Source organism: Rhinatrema bivittatum, chromosome 2, assembly GCF_901001135.1.
Source record: "Rhinatrema bivittatum chromosome 2, aRhiBiv1.1, whole genome shotgun sequence".
Classification (NCBI taxonomy): domain Eukaryota; kingdom Metazoa; phylum Chordata; class Amphibia; order Gymnophiona; family Rhinatrematidae; genus Rhinatrema; species Rhinatrema bivittatum.
Genome location: NC_042616.1, coordinates 511991037 through 512008172, shown reverse-complemented (window position 1 = coordinate 512008172; position 17136 = coordinate 511991037). Strand labels below are relative to the sequence as shown.

The window sequence follows — 17136 nt, the reverse complement described above, 5'->3', positions numbered from 1 at the left end:
ATATAAGAAGGGGAGAGAGGCACTAAGTGTGAGAGCGTGCCTTTGTGTGTATGTGTGTGCAGAAGAGAGAACTACTGAGTATGAGAGAGTGCCTTTGTCTGTGTGAGGGGGAGAGAAGTCACTGAGTGTGAGAGAGTGGTTTTATATGTATGTGTGTGTGTATGTGTGTGTGTGAAGAAGAAAAAGCCACTGAATATGTGTATGTGAGTTAAGAATGTGTGTATGGAGGAGAGAAAGAGAATAAGGTTTGTACACCCCCCAGCCCCCCAGCTAATCCAGGAACATCTCAAGGTGACTGGAAATCAAAAGTATGGAGAGCAGAGGATTTTTAAAATCCCTTTTACTTTTAATTGTTGAATATTATTTGATAGGCCTGTTGTTTTTAAATGTTTTATTGATGTTATATTTGCAGTAGTGCTCTTTCCTGGGTAGGGTTGTTGCTGTTTGAGTACTGGGAGTTAGTGTTGATTTGATGTGGCAGATTTATCTCTTGAGGTAAACTGTATTCTTGGCAGGCTGTGAAGGCTTTTATTGGAGCTTTGTAAGTATCCCAAATATTTTGTGTGAGCTATTGAAAGACCAGGAGACCAGGTTCGAGTCCCGCTGTCGCTCCTTGTGACCTTGGGCAAGTCACTTTACCCTCCATTGCCTCAGGTACAAAAATTTAGATTGTAAGCCCTCTGGGGGTAGGGAATTCCTACAGTACCTGAATGTAAACCGATGTAATATGTCAGATTGAATATCAGTATATAAAAATAATAAATAAGTAAATAAATAAATAAATAAATAAATGTCCCTTCTTTAGATGTGAATATCTCTGATCTGACATCTGAAGAACAGGGCCTATGTAGTTTCAAAAGCTCTTGTACAATATTTTTAGGTAAAGGTATTTATTTTGCAGGCAATTTTAGGAGCCTGGCTTGTTCTGTTTCCTAATAGATGGTGTATTGGTGTTTAAGGGCCTATTGTAATATTGCATTGTTGCCTTTGTATACATAAGGTTTTTACAGATTGAGTACTGTTTTGGTATGGGAGGTTTACTATATCATAATTTGTTTATTCATGGATTTCTGAGGGACAAGCCCATACCCAGTGCATACTACAAAAAGCCTAATGCCATATGGGTTCCGACTGTCTTCTGTATGTTGGCGAAAGGGGCCAGAGGGCGCGAGACTGCTGAAGGGTTGTGGGGGAGGGGAGGGGAGGATAGAAGGGAGCAAGATTATTGGTGACTCAGGTGGGGAGGGGAGCTGGAAGTGGAAAAGGGGCTGAGGGAGCGAGACTGAATTCCCTAACTATAAATTTCACCACATGCCCCTGATATTTACCCATTTCCTGATGAAATGGGCTCTGGCCTTGAAAGCTCATACCTCAATAAATTGGTTAGCTGTAAGGTACCACTCGCCGCTTGTCATTTTCGCTGCACCAGTCTCACTTGGCTTTCCCTCTGAAGATTTTCACCACTAATACACAATTCCAAAACACATCCGTGTATTTTTTCTTAGAGAAATTGTAACAAAAAAAAACAAAAACCCAGCAGCAGCAATAACTAGTTTTGGAAGAGAAAAGGATATGTGTAGTCTTATGGGACGGAACAGGTAAACAGGGGATGGTTGTTTACCCTTTCAAATAATACTAAAACAAGGGGACACGCCATGAAACTGACAGCCAGCAGATTTAAAATAAATTGTAGAAAGCACTTTTTCACTCAGCGCATAATCAAACTGTGGAATCTGTTGCCAGAGGATGTGATCAGGGCGATTTGCATAGTGGGGTTTAAAAGAGGTTTGGGAAATTTGCTGGAGGAAACGACCATAATACATAATTAACCCTGGGAGTGAGTAACAAGAATTAGATCTACTTTATGGGATCTGCCGGTACTTGTGACTTGGACTGGCCACTATCGGAGACAGCATGTTGGGCTCGATGGATACAGAATTTCGTATCTTTCATTATATTGCATTATACTTTTGCAAAATTTAAAGTCATATGGGAATAGTCACCCAAAGGGCATGCCCCTGACCTACGTACTAATGCCCACTTTTAGACAGGAATACTGAAAGTCCATGGTTTTTTCTAGAATAATTATCAAATTAGATGGTAAAACAGGGGTGACACATAATTTAAGGATTCAAAAGTATCTTCTCCTCCCAGATTTTGCCCCCAACAACTCTTACCTCAATGGTATCTCTTCCTGGGGTGGATGTGCAGGATGAACTGCACTGGTCCTCTTTCCCCACCAGGTTGCATCCAACCTTGTATGTCTCTTTCTCTTTCCTCTCTTGCCCCTATCTCAGTCTGTTCCTTCATCTTTCTCCCTCTTGCTGGCCCGGCCTGCCCCTGTGCCTAAGCTCATATCCCACATCCCGGTCCATATTTCTCCCTCTTCTTTCTCCCCAGCCTAACCAATATCTTCCTTTTTTTTTCCTTCTCTCTATCCGTCTCCTAGACTGCACCCTTCCTTCCATTTTCAATAAGCCATAGAGCCTGCTTTCTCCTCTCCTTGTCTGCCCTCCTTCCTCCTTCCTTCCTTCTTTCACTTCTCACTCCCCTTTCTCGATTGCCCCCTCCCATCTTCCTTGCTTGTTTCCTTCTCTCTCTAACTCTCTCCTCCTTCCTCACTTGCTTCCCTCATCCCCCCTCCCCAACCTCTCTCACCTTTTCAATCCCTCTAGTACAGTTTGCGTGCGCTCAGCTGTGTAAACTCGGGCCACCCAGCGCCTGCAGTGTGTGTGGTGTTATGGCGATGTTTCGGCCCGGACCATCAGAACAGCACAGGACTACCAAACCCACATACCTCAAACGTAGCCAACTGCGATACAGAGACTTTATAGTGTGGGGGGGGGGGGGGGCAGGAGACATAGAGAGCAGCAGACCCAGTTGGGAGGTGGGGGGAAAGGAGGAAGAGAAAGAATAGTGTTTACTTTTAAGTGCACTGCATGCCATGTAAGTACTTTGTTCAGATCATATTATATAAATTGGACAATTTTTTTTTCTGGTATAGGTCCTGAGGATTTCATCATACACAGTTGTAGCGTTTGTTTGTAGGCCAATTTTTGCTATGACCCAGTAATGGTATTTAAAAATTGAAGTTTGTGTGGGGGAGGGAGGGCAGAGGGATGCATGTACTGTAAAACAGTACCAAGAGGCCATCGATATGCAAACTTCAAGCCCTTATAACAGCGTCTGACGCAGGATGCAGAACTCCTGTAGCCGGCTCTGCTGTTGTGACATTGCTGCTATATTTTTTGCTTCCTGGTTTTTGTGGGCTGTCCCATTGGTTAAATAAAGGGCTTATCCAGTCTCAGAAGTGCATGTGCTACGATTTTGTGTACTGTTCATGTTGATCCAGTCAAAACCCACAAAATCTTGTTTTCTCTCATAAAAGTTTTTTCTCAATTGTATTTTTGTAGCTATGCAAATGTACTGCTATCCCTAATGGAGAAAGAGTGTCGTTATTTCTTGGTTACCGTTTCATATGATACCAGCTTGCATGGCGGTAAGAGCTCCTCTTTATTATATATTAGCACCAAACTTAAGCTCATAGTATTGGAAATAATTTTTCCTTCAGCACAAAATGAGTGAAACCATTGTGAGAATAGGGGCCTTAATGTGTAATAATTTTCCCTGCAGAGTTCCTGGTTGTTTTCTGACACATTTTTCTAGAAGTAAATCCCAACTACTGCAATGCTGAGAGTAATATATATATCCTAGAACATCCAAGCTATTTGAAACTATTTCTTTACAAGCACGTAGTTCAGACCAATCTTAATTCATCTCCATCTCATGTATCTGTACATCTTGGAAACAGGAAAAAAATTGTTAATGGTCAAAGTAGCCATCAATCAAAAGGACCATAGTTCCACCTTAGTATTTCCCATTTTCAATCAGTAGCCATATTTCAAAGTCAGCTCTCCAAAAGAAAATTAAGAGCAACAACTTCACTTTTAAACATTTTTTGTCTCAACTGTGTGACCCGAAACCTCCTTTAGCAATATCAGCATTAAAATTAATGACTACATGAATTAAATGTATTTTTTTAAGTATTTTCAATAAATTCTAGGAACTATGTTTCTGTTTGTAACCCTGGGCTGATAGTCCCGGATAAGATCCCAGGAACCACACCTCAAACACAGTCTTTTAAGTAATAACGTCCCTTGTTATTTTACCTGAATGTCCAAGATTCTATGAGCACAGAGAATCTTACTTCCTAGACCTTGAGTGTTGATCACCTTTAACTCAGTAATATAATCTATGGTATACAGCACTAATAATCACATTGTGGTAAACAGCAATGATAACACTGGAAGCAAAAGGTGGTTTCCAACTTCACTTTTATGGAGCAAAGATGGAACATTAATGAAAATGGTCAGTTACAAGTTATTCTGTCAATCCAATTACAGCTCTAGTTCTTCTCATAAATATATGACTTTAAACTTCCAGTTAATGTATGATGTTTCAGAAGTCAATTGAATCTTTTATTCTTGATCCTGCCCAATTTTTGGGGTGGTTTTGGAGCTTCCTCCCAGAATTTGGTGGATAAGATGATAATTTCCCAATTTAGACTTCATTAAATTAAAGTCCCATTTTTCGAACCTTCAGTCCAGTTGTTTCATTACTGTCCTTACTTCCCTGTTTGCACCTGAATGGCACTGCCTTACTCCTTTCCTCCCTGGTTATCTCAGTTAGATGGGTGTGGACACTCCAAATGCCCACACCCATCTTTACATTCTCCTTCTCAGGACTTCCATTAGTCCATCCGTGCTCTCACATGGAGAGACTCTGCTCCTCTAGAAAGTTAGGGGCAGATTTTAAAAGCCCTATGCATGTCAAGCCTATTTTGCATAGGCCTGGCGACACGCGCAAGCCCCGGGATGCACTTATATCCCGGGACTTGCAAAAGGGGCGGGGGCGTGGCCAGGGGCTTCCATAGAGCCTCTAGGCTGGAGGATTGCGAGTCGGCACTCGGCCAGCACACGCAACCCACGCCTGCCCAGAGGCAGGCACAACTTGAAAAATAAAGGTCAGGGGGGGGTTTAGGTAGGGCTGGGGGGCAGGATAGGTAGGGGAAGGGAGGGGAAGGTGAGGGAGGTGGAAGGAACGTTCCCTCCGAGGCGGCCTCGGAGGGAACAGCGAAAGCCATCGGGGCTCCCCTAGGGCTCGGAGCGCACAAGGTGCACAGGTGTGCACCCCCTTGCGCGCGCCGACCCCGGATTATATAACATGCACGAGGCTACGCGCGCATGTTATAAAATCGGGCATATAAATCTACGCCCGCGCATAGGTATTAAAATTTGCCCCTTAATACCCTGAGTCCCTGGATCCTAAAGGTTGCAAAAACAAAATCTTCAGAAAAAGGAAAACCAAAATATTTATTTATTTATTTATTTAAGGGTTTTTATATACCGTGGCTCGTTAGCAAACATCACCTCGGTTTACAATGAACATAAATTAGCAATAAGCTTTACAATCCAACATAATTAAATAGAGATACATCACTGATAACATTAAATTATAATATAATTCAAATAAACAAAATTAAACTAAATTGACAGGGGCGTAAAGAGCTGGAGTATCAATTAATGGTACATTATTAACAGTACAGATCTTACAAGGTCAGAATTAAATGATGGCTAAATAACAATATTAATAATATTGCAAGTAAATATGTCGCCAAAGTGTGTTTAGTGTTATTAAGCAATAGATAGATTGGAATGGGAAGATAGAATTATATAAATGTCATGGGCATGCATAGAAAAATTGTTAATTATACCCAGATTTCATGTTTGGTGAGTGATTGGGATGCTGAGACCATCAAATTGGAAAACTGATGAGGTATTGTACAATGGAAATCTGTTTAAGATATCCATTTCAGAGAAAGGAAGTGTGAACCAACTTCCTCCTCAAAACAAAAAGTTTCTAATGGGTCATCCTAAACTTATGTGAATGCATCCTTACTACTTTTCCTTTACCCAAGCCTCAGACTTAGAAGCCCTAGGATCCTTCCCTAAGTAAAATAAACATACCAGAAATAGCATAGCAACATGCTTCCCCCTTCAAGGGAGAACACAAATGTCCACACACTAAGATGGTGGCAGTGATTTATATACTCTGACAGCTCACCATCTCAAATTCCACATAGGGGAATTACAACCCCTCACTAACTATTCTGTTCTCTCCCCACACCAATGGTATACTCCTGCTGGTTCCTGGTAGAGATCTGGGAGGATCTCTGCATGTTTAATATTACACTTTTTAATAAAATAAATTAACCATAGGCAGGATAATTTTCAAAAGGGCTATTTGAAAACTGCCCACCCTTTAGGCCGGTAAAACTCCACGCATTGTCCAACAGTATGCAAACAACAATGCACACAGTTTTGCATTTTCAAAACTATGGTGTTTTCTTTTTTTTCCTGGGGAAAAAATATCTGCAGAAAAAGCAGGTGCAAATTTTGGCAGGTATTTTTTTCCTTGGAAACTGCTTCAAAATCCATAGAAAAATGTACCCACAGACTTTGCACCTGTCCATATATGGGCAGACTGGATGAACCAATTCTGTCATCATTTAAGTATGTTACAGTGTAACATTGAAAAAATCAACCTAATAATTGAAGATTGACCGACGTGCCGCAAATGCGCAGTAGAGACCAGCTCTACTGCGCATGTGCGGGCGAGCACGTCGGTCTCAGCCAGCGTCAGAAAAAAAAAAACATGGCGGCGTCGAGTGGCAGCGGCGGCAGGTGGCAGTGGCGGCGTCGGGTGGCAGCGGCAGCGGCAGTGTCGGGTGGCAGCAGCGGCGGCAGCGGGCGGTGGCAGCGGGCGGTGGCAGCGAGCGGCGGCAGTGGCGGCCAGTAGCGAGGGAGGGAGGAGAGAGAGAGAGGGAGGGACGGACTGAGTGAGTGGGAGGGACTGAGTGAGGGGGAGGGAGGGACTGAGTGAAGGGGAGGGAGGGACTGAGTGAGAGGGAGGGAGGGATTGAGTGAGGGGGAGGACTGAGTGGGAGGGAGGGAGGGACTGAGTGAGAGGGAGGGAGGGAGGAGTGGGTGAGTGTGTGGGAGGGAGGTAGGGGGTGGGGAAGAGTGAGGGGAGAGGGAGAATGAGGGAGAGGTGAGAGATAGGGATGTGAGTAAGTGGAAGGGTAAGAAGTTGTGGAGCAGAGAAAAAGGGAGTGGAGGAGGGCTGAGGGGGAGGGGATGGGATTGAGAGAGGGTGGGGAGTGACTGAGGGAAGGGGCGAGAGGTGGGAGTGACTGAGGGAAGGGGAGGGAGGTGAGAGTGAGGGGAAGGAGGCAGTGGAGACAGAGGGTGAGTAAGACTGAGGGGAGGAAAGGGGAGGAGTGAACGAGGGGAAGGGGGAGAGAGGGAGGAAAAAATGTAGAAGGGTGCTGTGTTAGAAAATGGACTGAAAAAAAAATGTAATGTAGCCCGTTTTAACGGGCTTAACGGCTTGTATATTTTATAAACAATACTTTCTAGCTTGCGTAGTCAGGAAGCTATACATAAGGATAAAACATTTTTTAGATTATATAATTGAAAAGAGGAAGGCAAAAAGGGGAACAGTAAGAATTTAAAGGGAGGACAAGTTCAGTGGTGAGGAGGATCAGAAGAAAGCAGAGATTTTAAACCAATCCATTTGCTCAGCATTTATACTAGAAGGAGATTGCAGTCCTTTATGTTTTCACATTCGATACTCACAGAGTGAACACATTTCTGTTTACAGGGAGGATATATTTAGGGTGTGGGCACAATTGAAAGTAAATAATGCTGGACTTCTGGTAATGGCTGCCTGCTGAGAAGTCACAGGAAAGTGGTGCTTTCAGGGCTGCGACCATAAAACTGATTATTTCACAGCACATCTTTAAACTCTGCATGCAGAATTCATCAGTATTTAGGGAGGCATGCAAGTGTATTCACCTGCTTTTTAATTGAAGATTTTTTTATTATTAAAATTAATTTTAATAAAATCCTCTCGTTCTAAGGGATAAGGCTAAGCAGGTAGACACTAAGATGTTAGCTGGTACTGAAGTTTACTTCTTGGATGTAAAATCCCTTACCTCCAGGCACTCCCGGCATTGCTTCCTGTAACATGCTGCAAACTAGAGCCTGATTGAAACCACCTGCACTTCCTGAAGCCTTTTTATAGGCCGTGCAGCCAGCACTTCTTTGGGCACTGACTCATGATGTCATCTCAGTTCTAGTATAAAAGGAAGCTCAGTATTATCACCCAGATCCTCAGCAACAGGTCTCCTGCTGTGCTCCTGCCTACAGTGCTAGTTGCTTTGTGGTCCTGAGTTGTTCCTGGCCTGCCATGTTCCAGGGTCCCTGCCTTGCCATGCTCCAGTCCTCCTGCCTTGTTCCTACCTTGTCATGTGCCAGCCTTCCCATCCAGTCCTGCCTTCCTGTCTCACCTGTATCTCTCTGGTCTTCTTCTCCTTGGCTCTGATCTTCAGTTGCTAACTTTGGACTGGACACTGACCTCAACTTGCCTGCCACTTGCCACGACCTTGCTTGGACTTTAACTATGCATTTGCCTGCTGCCTGACTTGACCTCAGACCAGACACAAACCTCGCCTTGCCTGCCACCTGCCACAACCTCAGGTCAAACTTTGACTACTCTTACTCTACCATCAGCCTGTAGCCTGCCACGTGAGAGAGTCACCTCACGGTACTCCTTCCCCACATTGGCCCAAGGGTCCACTCCGTGCCATGTTACATTGGAGTTTAAGGAAGACTTAAATAAAGTAATCTCACACAATGTCTCATTATCCTTGAGGATCAACTAAGCAAGTTACAATCCTCATTGGAAGAGATTAGAGAGGGAGTCAAAAGGCATACTCACAAAATACAAGATATCGATCAACGTGTGGAGATCCAAGAAATGGCATCAAAACAATTCTCAGTACAACTAACAGCATTACAGATGGAAAATGTGCTGCTTCAGGATCGCATCGATGACCAGGAGAACAGAGACAGAAGGAACAACATCCGGAATATAGACCTGCCAGAAAGTGTTAAGCCCTTGGAGCTAGTGCATATACTTCAAAATTTTGGCTCCCATAGGCCTTGGCCTCTCTCGTGACACTGAGCCAGTGAATGTAGAGAGAGCTCATCATGTAGGCCCTCTGTAGAATGACACACCCCACCCTCGGTCCATCATGGCTCAGATTCTCAACTACGCGATGAAAGTCAAAATAAAGCAGACATATAAGAAAGGTCAACTAGAATTTGGTGGGTAACAGATTGTTAATGTTCAATGATTATTCTAATAAATTATCGGCTGACTGCAAAGCGCTGGCTCCAAAATGTAAAGAACTGTTTCACATGGGTATCCAATGTATATTTATGTTTCCTACAAAATTGGCAGTACATCATAATGGGAGATCTTTAGTGCTTGTAACGAAAGCACAAATGGATGACTTTTTGAAAGCACTGTGAGAATGCGGTTGCTGTTTATCAACATTTGGGTGTGGCTGCCAGGGTAGAATATATATATATGAAGCAAGACAGCCCTGCTGAGTTCCATGGCTTTTTTTTTAGCTGTTATGGACATAAATATAGATGGAAAGATATAGATATTTTGGGAGTCCTTTTCTTTGAAATTATTATGAAACCAAGAAGTTTGAACATTGAGTCAAGGCAGCTTGTATAAACTATGTTACTTTATTTATTTATTTATTTATTTCATATTTCTTATATATCGCACAACAGATTCCAGATCTGGCCAGAGCAATTCATAATTAAAATATTATATAAAAATTGCAATCAACATAACAAACATACTTCACCATAAAATTATATGGGAGAGATCCCTGCTATTCTGCAGCTTTGATTTCCTTTTTTTTGATTCTTTTATCATATTGAGACAAAATAAGGAGAATTTTAAAAGCCTAGCACATGCATTAATTAGAGGATGTGCGAATATGTTGGGCTCATGCTCGCCGAGCAGTTTTTAAAAGCTTCCCGCATACACATGTAAATGCCACAGCGAACACATCTCGGAAATTTTCAAAATGAAGCAGGGAATGGCCATGGTCTGGGTGGGGCATGGGTGTTTCAGGGCGTGAAACTGAGATGTGCGCATAAATATTTACACAACCTGGCGCACGCCAATGCTCCTTGCCGCATAACTTTTACTTCTTCTAACGAAGCCATGTAAGTTGTAAAATAAAGATAAATAGGCAGATCTGTGGGGATTTATGGGTTGGAGATAATTGGGGGGGGGGGGGTGAAGGCTATTAACCTAGGGGAGTTTGGAGGACCTCACTCAACTGGGTGAACTGAGGATGAACTGGGAATACTGGGAATAGCCTTGGTGTGCACCCCTTTTAAAATCTCCTGATTTATGCAGTAGAAGTGCATTTGCATGCACTTATGCGCACCCTCTTAAAATGTGGTACACATGTGCGCACGGCCGGACTATTTTATAACATGTGCTCATATATGCGCGCAAGTTATAAAATAGCCGCATCCCTGGGTGTGGGCCGATGAATGCACACACACGTGTGCCTGCGTGCCGGTTTGAAAGTTAACATCAGTATGTGGCTGTAATGCTGTTGATCTCTGGTTGGGACTATTGGTGGAATATATATATATATATAGGGATCATGTATCTTTTCATGTTGTTCTGACATAACCCCACCAGAAGACAATCCATATGCCTTTATTCACTTATATAATAAGAATTATACTTTCAGAGGTGAATATTCATATGGAAGCGAGCCGAATAAGTAGTACTTATCCAGCTATAAAATGCTGCTAAACATCCTGTTATGGTCTGGCTGCTAGATAGCTGGATAAGTCACTTGCGGGCCGATACAGTAAAAATCGTGGGAGAGTGGGCAAACACCTGCTCTCCCGGCGCGCGCACAGGACACTCTCCTGTGCGTGCAAAAAGAGCGGTGGCTGTCAGCGGGTTTGACAGCCGACGCTCAATTTTGCCGGCGTCAGTTCTCGAGCCCACTGACAGCCACGGGTTCGGAAACCGGACGCCGGCAAAATTGAGCATCCGGTTTTCAACCCGCGAGCAGCGGGCCCATTTAAAATTTTTTTTTTTTTAACTTTTTTAAACTTTTGGGGCCTCCGACTTAATATCGCCATGATATTAAGTCAGAGGGTGCACAGAAAATCCCTTTTTACTGCTTTTCTGTGCACTTCCCTGGCGCCGGCAGAAATTAACGCCTACCTTTGGGTAGGTGCTAATTTCTTAAAGTAAAATGTGTGGCTTGGCTGTAACGTGCGGGAATACCTAATAGGGCCATCAACATGCATTTGACGTGCTATTACCCCTTACTGAATAAGGAGTAAAGCTAGCGCGTCCAAAACGCGTGTCCAATTGCGGGTTAACAGTGCACTTCGCCGGAGTGCACTGTACTGTATCGGCCTGTTATTTGGCTATCTAGCTAGCTGGCTGAGATGTGGGCGGCAGTGGGCAGATTGAGGGGGGGGGGGCACTACTTAGCTGAATAAGTTATCAGGCTAAGTAGCGATATTCAGCTGTGCTGCTGAATATCCCATCTAAGTTAGCCGGATATGTCTATCCAGCTATCTTAGCTAAACTTATAGGATCTGAATATTGATCCCTCAGTTTTTATGTTGTCCTTTCCCTTAACTTCTGACCATGACTTTAGAATTTGGTTGATTAGCAGGGTCCCAGGTTCTTTGCATCTTATTGCCAGGGTGTTTTCACCTATCTCTGTATTCACCAGCCTGTTCCACTAATTTTCCGTATTTGCTGCTTTTCTGTATTCCTGCTTGTCCTGTATCTTTCCAGTCTTACATCCCTGTGATGTCGCCTTTTCACCTGCATCTTCTGGTCCCATTACGTCTCCTGTGAGCTTTCACTACCCTCTTACTGTCAAAAATCTGCTTGACCCCCATTATTTTTACTTTCCCACCTCAGGGACGTGACTTTCTAAGGGCCAGGCTGCCAGTCCAGTAGTGATACTGTGCTCTGCCATGCAAGAGGCCTTAGTTAAATTCCCAGGCCTGGTTACAACTTCTTGGACCAGGGACCTTCTAGGGACCCTTCCAGCATTCATAGCCCCTGGGAATGAGGGAGACCCAAACATTGCACGCCAGTGACAGCTGGTAGCCAGACTCAGCATGCATTCCTACCAAAGGAAGCTGCAGTATGTGCCGTCCCCACCAATGGACAGGGCTAATAGAAGGAAGGAGGTATAAAATGAGGAGAAAAGCTGTGAAAAAAAGAGTTGTGTAAAATGAAACATGTGACTGTTTGCTTCTTGTCCTGCTATCTTTTAAATCTTGATTCTAGAATCCTTGAAAGTTAAATATATTATCATTCATTTCTGTGCTGCTATCACTACGCAAGTCATCCTGGGTAAAGGTGATTAAAAAATCCACTAATAACTTGCTCATGCTCTTTTTATGGCAGCCCCCAGGCATCTGAGGTGACACCAGTGGATTCCTCTTCAACAGTCAGATCACTCATTTCACCTTTAATTCTCTAATCCAAGACTTGTAAGAACAAGGGAGATTTGATGGGAAAAAAAATGTGATTGCACTCTTTCTGGTTTCCAGCCCAGATTTTATTTGTAGTGTAGAATTTGAAAGCTCATATTTACTTGTCTGTGTGTTGCAGGGCCACCATTTTATGTTTCTGATACCGAACTGGACAAATTATTTGGTGAGTTACACCGTAAAAATGTGTATGCCTAAAATCTGGGGCAGGCTCGTAATGGTAACTTATAGCTGAATCAGATTCAACAAAAGTTTAAGTCTGACCATTTAGAAATCTCTGACTGATTCAAGATCACACATTTGGGTACTGATTTAAATTTAATTTCTGACAGAAATCCCCTGGTTAGTATATACTTATGAGCTGCAAAAGACCAAATCAGTTTTATTTATTTATTTATTTATTTAAATTTTTTTTCTATACCGTCGTTAGGAAGGATCCGTCACAACGGTTTACAGTAAGTTAAGTTCACTGGCAAGTAAATCTTCTTAGTTTGGGATACTTGCTGTGGCAAAACCGTGAATCTTTTTTTTTTTGCTTCTAGATTCTGTGTATGTATGAGACAGTGAAACACGGCTCAGTGCTAAACTGTTTACCAGGGCTCATACAGAGTAACAGTTGTTGGCAAAGAATGTCCTCTAGGTCTGCCCGGTTATCCTAAGCCAGATTGTCATTGCAGACTTTTCCTGTCTTCTATTTTGTTCCATCCTTACCTTAGGTTCGCAACTACCCATATTTTTTATGGACTGCAAATCGTTGGGCTAATATCCAGAAGTCAGAGCGAGAGCTAAAATGTATTAAAAAAAATGTCTGAAATTTAGCTCTCCAGCTTTAGTTCTCCAATCCTCCCCCACCATGAATAAGTATTGTCCCACCACAGTAGGAAGAGCAGTTCAAACAGTCAGCCAATAACTTGGTGCCTCGTCAGCAGCCTGTGTGTGGGGGCAAGCTGGCTGTCTTAGAGTGCACATGCACCACCTGTGAACAGTGCGAAGGGAAGCCGAAAGGTCGCGGCGATGATAAATCCAGCCCTGTCCTGACTCCTGCCCGAGTAACTGCCTGTTGTGGCTCGGGCTGAGCGTTTCTGCAGCGTGGCCAGACAGGTCAACTGCCGAGCTGCCGCCACCACGAGGGCTGCAACCCACATCACCTCCCCCAGCCGTTCCAGTCTCTCTCTCTGTTCTGGTCCAAGTTTTCCTCTCATCCTTTCCCGCTGCTTGCATTTGCTGGTAAAAGTTCTTCACCTTTGCACTGCCCAATCAACTGCACAGCACATGTTGGATGAAGACCTGACAAGAAAGGGGGAGGCCTGTCCCAAGCAACACCAGGCAGAATGGTCTCCAGCCTCCGTTCCTCTCCTTCTTGATTCCCTGTGGTGCAGTAGCGACCAGGATGGGTTTTGGGTGGAGAAGCTGTCAGACTCTGCCTGAGGCTGTTGTGTGTGGTAATTCCTAAATTGATCTGAGGAAGAGTGCTGGGGTCCAGTCTGAGGTGGGGGGTGAGGTGAGGATGAGAAAGGGGAAGAGAGCTGGACTTCAGCCTGGAGAGGGGTAGAAGAAGGGGAAGATATGTAAACCACTTTGGGGTCCCTTTGGGGGAAGAAAGCGCTATGCAAGCCCACATCGAAATAGAAAATAGATTAGTGTTGCATAAGAATATCATTTAGAGTTTTGTTTGACAAATGTATTAAAATATCTGCTTTTGTGTCAATGGGAAGAAAACCTAGTGCCTCTGACTTCCTGTTGTCAATGAATATCCTGAGGCCAATATTCAATAAACTGTTTAGTGGACAAGTTATCTGGCTAAAGTTAGCCAGATAACTTGTCCCATATATTCAGGGGGATAAACATCCCGCTGAACAGGGCTTAATTTATAGGAAAAAAAATGAAGTGGAACTGTGGAGGGGGGGTGAGATGGGTGGGGCCAGGGACAGGTGTGAACACTTTTACACACACACACACACACACGCCATGCGGCTGTCCTTGTCTCAGGATAAGCAGCTCCAGCACTCTCTGTTCTCTGCATCTTCCATGGCTGGGGGCTCATAAATAATCCACGCAGCTACTGGCTCTGTTCTGTTTGCTCAGGGGAACCAGAACTGATCAACATTTTCGCCTCTGCTCCGCTTTCTTGAGTCCCCAAAAAAGGTGGCAGAATGCCATTGCCATTGCCCTAAGGGACATCCAAGCACAGCTGTAGCAGTTAGAGGAGTCACCCCCGGTCCAGGCCCAGGCAGTGATAGCAGATGGCTTTTGTATCTGTGATCAACATTCAGCACTCACAGATGCAGGTCTTGAAGCCGTTGACCGTAGGCTTCTTGGTTTGGACTTCACCATAATCATCTTTGGTTTCTTCTTTCTTTTTATTTTTTTTAAGAACTGAAAAGTTCTGTTTGAGGGGTTGCCATGACAGTAAACAGCAACAAGGCAGCAAAAAGTCACAAGGCAAAAAGTTGAAAGATTTATGAGAGACTAGGACAATGACTCATGGCTCACAAGGTAGCATGCGTGAGTGGGAATGTGCATGCTCAGTAAAGTCTTTCCTGAACTCGGACAGCTGGATCTGTGTTGGTGCTGTTGGATGATGTCAGTCACATGTAATGGCTAATTCATGCCTGGCCGTTGACAGAGAACATCACAACAGACTTGGAATAGCTGTCCAGTCTCCAGTGTGACTGCAAATTTTGTACTACCAAGCTCATGTCATCAGTTACTGCTGTAACATAACTTGTACTTTTCTGTTCCTTTACAGGCATGTTCTGCAGCATGAAGTATCTTGGAAAGATTGAGTCACTTATTGAGATGCAGAAAATGTGGGGACTAGATTATTTGTATGAGATTCTTTATTTGGTCACTCAGAAGTCCAATCTTTGCTGAATCACACTAGAAAAGAAATGTGCAAAATATCTCTACAGCAATCCCTCACTATACAGAAGAGATGCATTCCTGCAATTTTTTTCCATAGATCAAAATTCTGTAACTTGAGATCTGTTTTCCCATTGACTTCCATTATAGGCCTGGAGATGCGCTGCTATGTACACCTAGGAAAGTATTGCTATTATGCTCCTGTATAATAAAAATGCCTCCCATAGGATGTTAATTAACATAGAATACTGTTTTCAGTTATTCTATCACTCATTTTTTACTCATTTTGCTCCTCTTCAGGTTCTTTTCTACCTTAGAACATTTTTCTTGCTTACCCTCATTGGAGAAACCTGCTCCAGCCTCTTTACTCTGCTTTGGCACTGATAATTTTTCACCTTTGTTTCTTTTTAATTATCACACCCAACTATTGACATGTACCTCCTTATTTAATTTTTTTAAAATGTTGATATTTTAGAGCTTGTAAAATAATCATTGAACTTGAACAGGTCAGATTTCCATTCTAGTGAGTCTCTGCTGACCATGTATGAAATTTATCTCTGAAAATTAAAATTATGATATATTGACATTCTGTTAAGTTGTTATGTTCAGGTATGGTTGTGGACCCTGGATCGTAGTGAGAGCTGATTCCACCCACAGGGAGGAGTCCTGTGGGGACTCACCACGATAGGCGTGGCCTCAGCTGAGACGGACACAGATAGTAATGAGACTTTATTAGACTGGAATGTAGGTGAAGTACCCACCAAGTGGGAGGAAAGACACAGTCCAGAGTAGTAAGGTTACCAGTGATGATATCCCCGGTAGTGGCCCGCAGAGCGGGGTATGCCGGGGAACTCCTCCAGATGATACACTTCTCAGGGTAGATCCGGTAGTGGCCCGCAGTGCGGGGTATGCCAAGAATCACACTGTCGTTGGTAAGAGAAGTGCAGGAGGTCAGCAGAGCTGGGTAGATGAGGGTACTCGCTCCGAAGTGTAGAAGATGGTCTGCTGAGGCAAGCACAGTAATGGCCCGAGGCACGGGGTACACCGGAGGTTCCGTCAGCAAGATGGTAGTAAAAGATAGCGTACTCACAAGGCTGAACGAGGCTGTGTCCCAAACAAGAGTAGATGGATTCTCCAGGCAGGGAGGCCCTCCGAGGAGCGGATAGCCAGAATGCAACAAGGCCCCCGAGGAGCGAGTTCCTAAAGCGTTCAAGTCCCAGAGTCAGGAACGAGTTCAGAGTAGTAAATAGCGAAGCGTCTCCAAGTGAAGTGGAATTCAGCAGGCAGGAAGTCCTTGCTAACTCGTAGGGGTGTGCATTTGTTCCCTACGAATTGGCAATCCGCAACATATAGGGACATATTCGTTGTATTCATGGGGAACCAAAACGTATCGCGATTCACCACAAATACAACAAATCTTCACCGAATTATTTGGCTGTCTAAAGGAGCCAATTTAAACAAACCCCCCCCACCCTCCTGACCCCCCCCAAGACTTACCAAAACTCCCTAGTGGTCCAGCGGGGGGTCCGGGAGCCATCTCATGCACTCACACCCTGGGCTGCCAGTATTCAAAATGGCACCGATAGCCTTTGACCTACTATGTCACAGGGGCTACCGGTGCCATTGGTAAGCCCCTGTCACATGGTAGGAGCAATGGATGGCCGGCGGGGGTCCAGGAGCGACCTCCTGCACTCGGACCGTCGGCTGCCAGTATTCAAAATGGCGCCAATAGCCTTTGCCCTCACTATGTTACAGGGGCCGATGGTCCCGCTGGACTTTTGGCAAGTCTTGT

The 17136-nt window shown here is 44.0% G+C and overlaps 1 protein-coding gene across 1 annotated transcript in view; it reads left to right on the top strand.

Annotated features, from left to right (window-relative positions):
- Positions 1–15914, top strand: part of LOC115085108 (thiopurine S-methyltransferase-like) — a 69409-nt gene extending 53495 nt beyond the window's left edge. The window contains exons 7-9 of the mRNA XM_029590729.1: positions 3414–3499; positions 12604–12648; positions 15232–15914. Coding sequence (XP_029446589.1) covers positions 3414–3499; positions 12604–12648; positions 15232–15356 — 256 coding nt within the window. The 3' untranslated portion in view covers positions 15357–15914. The remainder of the gene's footprint in view (positions 1–3413; positions 3500–12603; positions 12649–15231) is intronic.
- The last annotated feature ends 1222 nt before the right edge of the window (positions 15915–17136 follow it).